This window comes from Cheilinus undulatus, linkage group 1, assembly GCF_018320785.1.
Source record: "Cheilinus undulatus linkage group 1, ASM1832078v1, whole genome shotgun sequence".
Classification (NCBI taxonomy): Eukaryota; Metazoa; Chordata; class Actinopteri; order Labriformes; family Labridae; genus Cheilinus; species Cheilinus undulatus.
Window position 1 is genome coordinate 11923480 of NC_054865.1, and position 12431 is coordinate 11935910.

Genomic DNA, 12431 nt, shown 5'->3' on the forward strand with positions numbered 1-12431 from the left:
AACCCTTGTAATATTGGGCAATTCTTTGGTAATTAGGTGATATTTTACCTAAACCTTAACCCCCAAAACTTTGACCCTAACCCTAGTAATATTCGGCAATTCCTTGGTAATTATGTGGTGTTTAACCATGTTATTTCTCAGAAATAAGGTGATGGTTAGGGTAACATACTACCTTATAACCAAGAATTTCTACAATAGCACAAGGAATTATTTGATATTTAATAGATAATTACCTCTTTAAAAATACTTACCAAATATTGTTTTGTACGACTTCTAATTTTGTGACTGTGGTATCAAACATATCAAAGTTTATAAATCTGGTATTGTGACAATATTTCTTTAAAGAGAATTATAAACAGATTTTATATCATGTATAGCCAAACTAAAAGGCATTAAGGTATAATTTTGTTGCATATTGCACAGCCCTCCCTGGACTATGACCAGTTAATTCACCACCAGTTAATCCAGCACACCCTGGCATCTTTTTGTTGGTTGATACCGATAGCTAATGAATAGTAAACATCTAGCTGCCTCAGTATCAAGACAGTATCAGTATTATGTGATGATTTCCAGTGTGGTGATGTAAAATCACATTGTTTCATTCATTTAAAGAACTTTAATGAGTCATTTAGTTTTATACTGGAGGGAAGTGGCAGCAGTGAAGAAGCAAGGGTTCACTCCCATGATTCCCTGCTAGTCAGTGTCAGAGTGTCATCTCTTTTTATTGTTTTACTGAGAGACCCCTGGCTGTCTGTGGATACTGTCTATTTGGATATAAAATGATATGCCTCAACCTTTCCTAGGTTATGCAAACTGTAAATCTACTGGTGGGTAAATCCTGGGTGACTTTATTATTTCCCTTTTCATTCTATGAAAAGAGGTCAGCTGGTTCTGAGAATGGATAATGCTCAGGATGTGCTTTAAACATATTCAACAGTTTTATTCCATCAACAATATTCTGTCACTACTTGCAGCTCTGTGTTTCCCCCTTTTGATTTAATCTGCTTTCCTGTTGGGCCCCTTCTCTCTGTGCCCATAAACACACAGACCAGGAAAGTTCCTGCCTGCCTCATGCAAAATTCACAGTCCCTCTGCCAGTTAAAAAACAATAATGAATCTTTAAAGAGCAAGGGAAGGATTTGATGCATGCGCTTTGGAGAAGTCAGCTTTACAAAAACACGAAAAAGAACAAGGAAACGTTTTAATATCTGCTGAGAGAAAAGTCTTATACTTTGTTCTATTAGGAAACATGAAGCTGCTCACACTATATCTAGGTTCATTTCCAGCTGAGATTTCCCCTGGTTCTCTAAAGTCACACAGGTCTTTACTCTACATTCAGCTGTCCAGTCCTCGGTGAATACAGGGAGGAGAAACACTGTTCACCTTGACCTATATCCAACTCTAACTGGAATAAAAAAACCTTCCAGTATATTCTAGTAGTTGAGGATATCCAGTAAAGTTATGATAAAAATGTCACACTGTCCCTCCTTGCCTGATCACCCAACACATTTTATCACTGGCACACAGCTATCTGCTATTTATTGTGAATCCTTCCCCGCCAGTTTAGAGGAAATCAATATCAGAGATTGTTAGCTATTTGTCCTCCAAGAGAAATTGCTTAACTGCATACAAGACAAAGCCTCATGTGGAGGCCTGTCAGAGCTTTCCATTAGTTAATGAAAACATGTGAAGCCAGAATAAGGACAAAGTGCTGACAATGACACAGACTAATAAGAAATACTGCTTTGTTATCATGTTCAAGACGTGACTGAAAGTTTATTAGACTCTATGGAGACTTGTGTACTGGTAAAATACAGCATAACAGATGAGCAGATGGTTTCCTAAAACCTAGCTTAGGGTATTTGAATGTTACAGTTGCATTAAGAAATTTAACTGCCTATAGTGTGTATAGCTAGCTTGATGCAAATGGTTTATATTTTATATAAAACATTCCCCAGAATTTCCCCTCTGGGAATCAATAAAGTATTATCTTATCTTAAGCCTGTCATTTATCATGAAGTCATCCTTAAAGGGATGGGGTGGGATAGGATAGGATAGGATAGGGTAGGATGGGATGGGTTAGGCTAGGATGGGATGGGATGGATAGGATAGGATAGGATAGGATAGGATGGGATGGGATGGATAGGATAGGATAGGATAGGATAGGATAGGATGGGATAGGATAGGACAGGACAGGATAGAAATGAAAAGGATGGGAAAGAAAAGCAAAGGAAAAGAAAAAAGGATTCAATAACGATAAAAGACATATTGATGAGATAGTATTGTATCATATTCTGTTTTATCTAAAAACAATACGATAAGATACATAACCAATACAATATGTATCGATAAGATACGTATCAGTAAGACACGTTTCCTATCATATCATATCTAAAAACAATATGCTTTGATACAATAAGATTCGAGATGAGCCGACATGACATGATGTGATTTGATTGGATTTGAGTCAATAGGAAATGAAGTGTACAGGCAAGGAAATAGACTTGTTCAGATAGGAAAGGATGAGATAGGATATGATACCATGTGATACAGCTGTATCCGATAAGATCGGATATACAATTGCAATAGGAAATAATAAGTAACAACACGACGTGAAAGGAAATTAAACCACAGGATAGGATAGGATCCATACAACAGGACATGACATTGTATGATATTATAAGTTATGGTACAGGACATTAAATGTTACACTATATGAAAATAAATGAAACCGTTGCATAGGATAGAATAGGACAGGATAGGATAATACATGATTTGATATAATACAACAAGATACAATATGATATGATATGATATGACACAATAAGGCATGACTTTAAATGATAAGATAAATTATGATTTGATTTGATTCAATAGAAAATGAAATGTTAAAACTCTAAATATATGGAAATGAAACTGCTGGATAGGATACGACACACTACCATACACGATGATATGACACAACACATTACAATACAATACGATATAATGCGATACAACACCATATAATATGTTAGGGTAGCATAAAATACTTTATGATAGAGTATGATATGCTACAATTTGATAAGATCAAATCTATGCAGTAGGAAATTAAATACTAAAAGGGGGGGAAACTGTTGGATTGGATAAGAGGGTCAAATTTAGAGACTTTTTCAGGTAGCCTTTTACGCTCTGCTGTGACATAATCAGCCTCCAAATGTACACTGATGGCTCCAATTTCTTAAATGGGGCATACTCCACATCCACATGGCCGTCATGCTCCCCTGGCTTCTTGCTCAGGGTGGGGACATCAGTGCTGTTACCATGTGCTACTGTACTGTCATGTTTCAGGTTATTAGTCAATCAAACACTGAGATTTTGACAACGGTTGAAACGATCGAAAAAGCGACAACAAAAGTAATGGATCCTGAGACCCCAAAGAGAAGGTTAGTCCGAATGCCATATTAAAGTGTGTTTGATAATCTGTTAGCTAGCATCAGATTAAGGTGACATATGCATTTAGTAGTACTACTTAGTATCTACATTTCACAGTGTAAATGGTCACAGACATGGTTCAAACAATTAATTAAGAAAATATTTTACCTGTAATTTCAAGCAAACTTTTTTTTTTTTTTTTTAAAGATTTATTTTTGGCCTTTTTTTTTATAGGACAGTGGATAGAGTCGGAAACAGGGGAGAGAGCGGGGAGGGACATGCAGGAAATAGTGCCACGGGCTGGACTCGAACCCGGGTCGCCTGCGTACATGGCATGCGCCTTAACCACTCGACTACCGGCGCGCCCAAGCAAACTTATTTTAACCATGCCTGATGATGTCTGGTCAATGGCCTGATGTAATCAAACATTAATTATTTTCCTCATTATTCACGTCCCTGCACTGACCTCCAGCTCACCTGAGTGGTGGGTTCTTTAAACAGGATTTGTTCGGATTTGTTCATAATGTAAAGAATTCACTCAAACACTATGTAGCTCAGCTTTCAATTTCTCTTCTGCACACACCGACAGAGAACACATCTATCTTGGTTTCTAATGAAGCTTGCATTGAAGTGGATGTGACAGAGGAGAAGAGAGGAGTGGGGCAGAATAACTTAAGAGCAGGAAGAGGGAAACCTTGGGATTCGACGTCAGATATCATTAGACAGGATTCTGCTCTCGGCTGAAAGAACGGGACTGCATCTTTAATCCTTTCTCTATTCCGAAACACATTGACTGAAGATTGTTAACCAAACATCTCATTATAGATCCCAGCATTCATAGTTTGGATCTGTGGGTCAATTTCAGTGCACAGATTAATAGTAAAACCTTTGATATAATGATTTATAAGAATCAGGGTATGTGAGGTGTTACCTGGAGGCATCGAAGCTGTCGTAGGAGCCCACAGTGTAATGTCTGAAGAGCTTCCGTCTGTCAGCGCGGTCTGCTCGGGAATCTGCCAAAACACAACACAGCGACATCAATATTCACATCCCCTCTGTGACCAATAACAGCAGTTTACAGATCAATCAGAGTGGTTAGGAGGAGGGAGAGAACTGGGCAGTTAATTCCCTGACAAATGACACTTTGAAAATGTAAGCTGCACATGAGCTGCTTCTGTATACACTCTCTGAAAGACCAGATGAGGAAAACTACAGGAGACTTGTTTTATCTTTTCACCTTCTAATAATTACCACATAAATACGCTGATTAAATCTGCAGTAATTATTTGTATCCACTACAATTAACCAACTTTAAAGACGCTTCTAACCAGTTTAGCTACTTTTAAATACATTCAACATAATATCATGCTTAAAGGAAGGGGCTGGGAATTTAACCTCTGCAAATCAGTAGGTTATTTGCTGTCTTATGATCCTGATGACGTGCATTGTCAGATGGGGGCATGAAGTGAAGAACGCCAGTTACATACTTCAGTTGTAATCCATATAGGTGACTCTTCCCACAGGTTAACTCATTCAAGAAGGCAATCAATATCACATATGACTCAGTACTGCAGACCTCCAACTACAGACACAAGAGTCTAGAGGAGTTGTGCCGAGCTAAGAGGCTAGCTTTATCCTTTTAACAGTTTTTCACCCTCATTTTGCCATAATCATGCTTTTAATGGAAACGCTGATATGGTACCAACTAGAGATGTAATGGTATTGTTAATATTGCGTACTCATCATGCTTTGAGCTCCACTCACTGGCTTCATCTAACACTGTGAAAATAGTGAATGCTACAAATGGTGAGGGAAAACGGAGTGACAACACTTTAGAGACAGTGGAAGCTCCAGAAACTTGTGTGGATAGATTTTGGTTTTTGAGGTCAAGAAACGAGACAGTAGAAAAGATGACAGAAAAACAAAATACAATATGCAGACACTTGATGGGGAATACGAGTAACATAAAGAGTTACTTTGCAAATCATTGCATTGTGAATATATCGCCAAAGACCCACAGCTGGAGCTAAGTACGAATTTATATTTTAAGCCTAATGCACACCCACAAAACTTTTTTGCACTTTTTAATATTCAAAGTGCAGCTGTTGATTAGTAAATGCTGACATCACTTTTTCCCCAAGTCTTTGTTTGATATTTATTTATTTTTTTGATACTGTGATAAATACTGTGGACTTGTTACCAAAGACATCCCTGGTATCAGCCATATGCGCTTTGTGGGGCAAGCGACCAAAGCTACAAAATGGTTCTTTCATGTGAACCACGGGAGCTGGCTCCCATTCAAGAGCCTTTCCTTTCTTCAATTTTTTCATCATTAAAAAGCCCGTACCAAATGAAAGGCCATTTGGAAGCTGAAAAAGTGGCTCTATTATTGAGCTAAGTCAGATGATCCCAGCTCGAAAAAGAGAAAATATCCCGCCACCATGAGCAAGGATGGATGGACATCGGTTGTGGAAACACAAGCAAGCTCAGGGTGTCAAACTGTCCAAACCGGACCACTTGGTGGAAACAGCTTCTTTTCCTCCAGACTTTGGATGGAGGCTTTTAATCCATGTCCGCTGCTGTTTCTCTGCTAGCTTTTAACCCTTTTTGCCTGAATGTGTCACTAGGTACAAAAAAGTAGCTTAGTTCATGACAGTTAACCCTTATCTTGCTTGTGTCTACAGCCGCTGACGGTCCAACCTCAGCTGTAGGAAATCAGTCTCTTTTTAGAGCTCCAGAACATCTGGCTTAGCTAAACAATTATAGTAAAAGTATTATATTTTGGATCCAAAACTGCTCTTCGTTTGGTACCATCTGGACTTTTTTATATGTGTATTAAATAATACCATAAATTAAAGAAAGGAAACTGGCATTCAAATAGCAGCCAGCTCCCGAAAGGTGGCTCATCGTGAGTTAAAAAACAACAACAAATCTTTACTTGACAAAAATGTTTGTATGGTTAATATTACATCACTGTTTCCATCATTATAACTTTTTATGACGAAGCACAGGACAAAAGCTGTTAAAGAGGCCCAACTAGCGTCTTAGTTCAGTGCAAGACTCCTCAAGACTCTTGAAGGAGGAGGTCTGCAGGACTAAGTCATCTGTGATATTGACCATGCCAGGTAAATCAGTTAACCCATGGGAAAAATCACTTTTTTAAAGTGCTGAGATCATACCTTACATACGTAGAAATCGTCCAATGGTAACTACGGCATACAGGTCCAATTAGAGCAGGGGTGTCCAAAGATTTTCCACAGAGGACCACTTACAGAAATATATCAGGGTAGTGGGGCCACTTTCACATTCCTTGTTAAAGTTGGTAAGTTAATATACGTTTACTGACTGAGTACACCTAAATGTCTCGTTAATGGCTGACAGGACAAATAAACAGTGATTTTCAGGATTTTCAGGAGCCAATCAGATGTCAAAGGGCTCTGTTTGGCCCTGGCTACCATTGGTTCTGCCCATGAAATGCTACTGGTGGCAGGTCAATCAAAAATGGGCCGTGACCCTCATCTGGCCCCCGGGCCACAGTTTCGACACATCTGACCTAGAGCTATAACACGCTCTCCTCCATTCCACTGACTCCTTACTGATGTTCTTCACTTCCTGTCCCCTATCTGACATTCATACATCATCAGATCAAGTGACTGTCTACAATCTATAAGATTAGCATAAAGGCATGTCCCAGCAGCATCACATGACTCTTCTTAAGAAGAGTGGAAGGTTAGTGGCTGAAGGATGTCAAGGTCATAAGCACTTGGCAGTTACTTGTCCGTCAATGAGAAAATACAACAAAAGCACGATGAAGGTTTGAACCCTTTCTGGACTATTTTTGTGCTATTGTGAGTCTCACAGTATCACCTTGAAACCATTTAAAAAGCAAGTCTGAAAAGCTAACCTAGTGAGGCGTCAATAGACCGACAGCTCCCGAGTTTTATAAGATAAAATCACTAATTCGTCAGTGGAGTGTGGTAGCTTTTAAAGGAGTACTGTAACAGCTGTTTCTGGTCCTCTATAAGTGCTGAATAGATCATCTCAGTGTAAGAAAGTGAGCAGAGTTATCAAACTATATTTTCATACAATAGAGAAAGCAGGGTGAAAAGAAGTGATCTTAAGTTTTGTTTAAGAAAACACCATGACATCCAGAGAGAAGATTCCTCTTGTTTTATCCTCTTTATCTGTTTGTCCCATTCACTCCCCTCCTCCCCCCATTTTCTCCCCCTCACTTTGATTCCTTCACAAACTCTCTCACACCAGCTGTCACACTTTCACAGAAACTCCATCTCCTCTGATCCGGCTTACGTCTTGTCATCTTTGCAGGAACATTTTTTTTCTTCCCCCCTCCCCGATTCTATCAGAGCAGAGAGAGAAGGAGGGAGGATGTGATCGACGGAAAGGGATAGAAAATGGGTTATGTTTTTTCTCTTTTTTATAGGAGCAAAGAAGAAGGCGGGGAATAGAAAGAAAATATGTACGAGGAAAAACAGGAGGGTTGGAAGAAAGAGAGAACGAGAGGCAATAATACATCAGCAAGATAGTCATACTCCATAGCAACTGCTGTCTGATGCGACCAGCTGGTTTCTATGGTCACAGATCAATAGAGATGCTGCATGCATGCCATGCGTGCATGTGAGCGTGTGCCTATAGACACTGTATCTGTGTCTTTGTTCTGCAGCTGTTTTTACTGCAAGCATGTGCGAGACTGCCTATGTCTGCATGTGCGTGTTTGTCAGTCCGTCCGGGGTTCCTTCCAAGCCTTTATTTTATTTTTTTCTCTGTTCGCTTCCTTCACGACTCCAGGGAGAGATGTGAGAATGAGATGGAGGATTTGACGCGACACATATTTGCCAAATGGGACATTAACTCAGTCCAGCCTCATTGTGGAAATAAAGCATCATTACTTCCATGTTGCACAGCGGTATCACCTGTCTAGATTTGTTATGAAAATTGAGGGTTGTTTCTCTACCACTGTAGAAACTGCTGTGTAAATGGATACTCCTCAGCAATCACCACAATCATTTTAAGATAAGGTAGAAGTGATTTATTCTCACTCTAGAGGTAGATTGCTGCAAAACTACAGCACAAATATACAGTTACTATTAAAAGTATTCACCCCCTTGGATGTTTCACACTTTTATTGATTTTATAAATCAGTTATGATCAATATAATTTGTCTTTTTGTAAAAAAAAAAAATACAAAGAAAAACATCTTTAATGTTGAAGTGAAAGCAGATTTCTACAAAGTAATTTCAATTAAATAAAAATTAAGTGACTGCATAAATATTCCCCTCCTTTAAAGTGACTGACCTAATTTAACACAGGTCCAGCCAACTGGTGCTAGTAGTCTCATTATTGGTGAAATGGGGATTACCTGAGTGCAGTGAACGTGTCTCAGGTATGCATACAACAACTGTTGCCTGGTTCTTCACCAGTCAAAGCTTTATGGAAGAGTGGTAAAGAGAAAGCCACTGTTAAGGAAAATTCAAATTTAATCTGGACTCGAGTTCACCAAAGGGCAAGTGAGAGACTCCATGGTCAAGTGAAAGAAAGTTCTTGCATCTGATGAGATCCAAATGGTGCTTTTTGGCCATCAGACAAGATGCCACGTTTGGAGGACACCAAACACCACACATCACCAGAACACACCATCCCCACTGTGAAACACAGTGTTGGCAGCATCATGTTGTGGAGGTGCTTCTCAGCAGCCAGCCCTGGAAGGCTGGTAAAGGTAGAGGGTCAAATGAATACGTCAAACTATAGGAAAATCCTGGAGGGCTATCTTAGTCAGTCTGCAAAAGAACACAGGCTTGGGAGAAGATTTTTTTTTCCAACAAGACAATTACCGGAAGCATACAGAGAAAGCTACACAGAAATGGTTTAAACATGGTGAATGTTCTGGAGTGGCCAAGTCAAAGCCCAGGCCTCAATCCAATAGAGAATTTGTGGCTGGAGTTGAAAAGAGCTGTTCACACCTGATCCCTGTGCCACCTGACAGGGCTTGAGCAGTTTTACAAAGCAGAATGGAGTAAAATTACAGTGTCCAGATGTTCAACCCTGACTGAGACCTATCCACACAGACTCAGTGCTGTGATTGCAGCCAAAGGTGCATCTACTATATAGCGACTTGAGGGTGGTGTAGTATTTATGCAGTCACCTATTTTACATGACATACTTTTATCTAAGAGACATTACTTTGTAGAAATCTGTTTTCAATTTCACAGTAAGAATCTTTGAAATGTCTTTTTTTAGTCAAAAAAGGGCAAATTATGTAAACCATGGATGATTTATAAAATCAATAAAAGTGTAAAACATCCAAGGGGATGAAGACGTTTTATAGTCACTGTAAAATTTCCACAACAAAGCATTTATTCTGAATGTATTATGAACACATTAATCATAAAATGTAATGTGAATGAGGGGTAAATGTCATGATCATCCCTGAAATAGACCAACAGAAGAACCAGAAGCACATAATACATGATCATAAAAATATTTACCAATTTTAAAAATGTGTGAAATGCAACTTTAAGGTAAAGAAGTTAAATGTGTTAGCTGTTAGCTATCTGCTACATCAATTGCAGCAGCAATTTCAGTCCAGCTTTCTTCTTTGTCATTTGTAATGGGGCAGTTTACTTTGTATGAACACTTCTGTTGTTGACACAAATAAACATGGTCCTCCATATCTGACGTCTGTCTAACTTAATGATTCATGTTAACAATGACTGCATGGCTGGGTTTGTTGTGCTTCCTCTTTGTGTCATGCACAGCTGATGCATCAAACCAACACCGAGGAGCCATAATGCATCCAGATCAGTTTAGAGCAAGTATATTTCCAGTCTGATGTATGTTGCTTTGGAGAAAGCATCTCCTATATTTTAAGCATGAAATTGTGATGCATTTACTGCATGGCTGTATGTTTATGTACAGAAAACCCCTGACAACATTCTGCTGTTTATTTTTAGCTCAGTAAAATGAAGTGTTTACTGTCAGCTCAGTTACACACAGAAAAACATTTACTTAAATCTGCAGTGCTGGCTTCCTTGTCTGAGAGGGTGTTTACCCCCAACACTACTGTACCTGCTTAGACCGGTCTCTCTCTCTCTCTCTATGCTTCTGTATATCTCTTCATGTGCTCTCAAGGGTCTGAATGTGAACCCTGACAAAGCATGTCTAAGCAGGCCTTAATCCGCCTGCACTGCATCGATTGAATTAGAGGGATTAGAAGCTAAAGGTGTTTGAGTTACAGCAGCATGTGTGCGGTATATCCATGTGTGTCAGCACTGGGTCTGATAGGGTGGTTGGAAAATCATTTGCATGCTCATCATAAGAGAGAGGCAGAAAATAAAAGCAGTAGCAACTTTTCTACGGGACAAATCTGATGCTTTTTCTGTTAGATCAATTCATCTTGACCCTAAACAGACTTTAACGCAAGGTTAAATTATGTGTGACAACTACTGCTTAAACTCAACAGTGTGAGAATGATTACAATGGTTATAGACCTTAGTCATATGGTACTTCTCTATTAAATCTACAACGTGTTTCATAAAAACATCAGGATATTACAAAATTCACAGCAATACAAAGGAAGTATGGTAAGTGTGAGACAGGGACTGATTTAGCTGAGCATAAAGATTGAAGGTGAGCGGAAATAACTGGTTTGTCTCAGAATGATTTTTCTCTAAAGAGTTATTGACAGAAATGTGTTCATGCATACATAAAATTCAGAAAAGTCTGTGAGGTTCATCCTTGGACAAAATGGGGGAAACTTTCTGGTGCAAACACAAGAGAATGGCACAGTTTCTTAGAGGAAATGAGAAAAACTTCATAAGAAAGCATTGTTTGTCTCATGTCCCCTTAGGAGGCTCTTATTTTTAGATTTGGTTCAAGAGATTTCGACTCAGCCCTTTTCTAACTCTGAACCACTGATTTCCAGTGTCCCTTTACCCCCTGAAACAGAGTCACAGTTGGAAGTGATGAAATCTTCTCATTTGAAATCAGAGTTAATTTTGAAAGTTTATAGTTTTAGTTAAGTAATTTCTACCCTTTATAGATTAAGTCTGGCTTTAGTCGACAAAAATTTTAGTCCAGTTCTAGCCCTAAAAAGGCCTTACATTACTGTCAAAACTTTTAATCAGTCATGTATTCTCTTTGCCTGAGTACCTGAATAACTACCTCTCCATTTCAACAAGAATACCCTACATCTAGAAGTGAATTTGCATAGGGGCAGTGTCTATGGGATTAAGCATAACCCCTAAAATCCACATAATCCACCACTGCTGGGATCCGGATCACAATGCTTTGCTCCGATCAACATCAAGCGACCTCTCATTCTGGAAGCATGTCTGGAGCTCTTCACAGCCCTGAGCGACTCAAGATCACGAGTTCACCAGAGGATAGTATGCAAAAGGCAGGTTATTTTGCTTTCCTGGGGTTGATTAGCCATTAATTTTGGCATGATTTCATAGTTTTATTGCTTCCACTGTCGGTGAGTACGTTAGAAAGTTATGAGGTGTGTGTTTTCTACAAAAGGCATGTGGTTTTAAGTAATATTCTGTGGTTTTCCACCTCATATATGAACTTTTCCATGTCAATGGCCCATTAGTAGCTCTGTGACCCACTGACCTCCTGATGACCTGTAGCTTGTTCCACAGGATGGAGTGAAATATCAATATAGTGATTTAATATCAGAAGTCTGTGCACTATTTTATATATTTTGAAGGTTATTGGATGCTTTCTGTGTTCATCCAGCTGTTTGGATCTATCTGCTCTATGTTTGGCAGTGGCTGGTGCTGAAAATGAACCTGGCACGTATCTCAAATGGAGGAGAGTGGCACTTCTGGGATGTGCTAGAGATGGACCAGGGGCCGTACAGTGCACTTGCAAAGACTGACTGGAAAGGGAGCAATATGCTCTGCAGTGTGAGTATGTAAAAATTGGAGGTAAGAGTTATTTTCTACCTTTTGTAACACAGTTTTTCTATGTTGTCCTCTAAAGTAAGTTAAGGCGAGGTA

General features: G+C 39.1%; 1 protein-coding gene across 1 annotated transcript in view; it reads right to left on the reverse strand.

Annotated features, from left to right (window-relative positions):
• The window catches only part of LOC121506994 (SH3 and multiple ankyrin repeat domains protein 2-like), a 351623-nt gene that overhangs the window by 135436 nt on the left and 203756 nt on the right, over positions 1–12431 (reverse strand). Inside the window, exon 14 of the mRNA XM_041783083.1 lies at positions 4346–4427. Within this exon, the coding sequence (XP_041639017.1) occupies positions 4346–4427 (82 nt within the window). The remainder of the gene's footprint in view (positions 1–4345; positions 4428–12431) is intronic.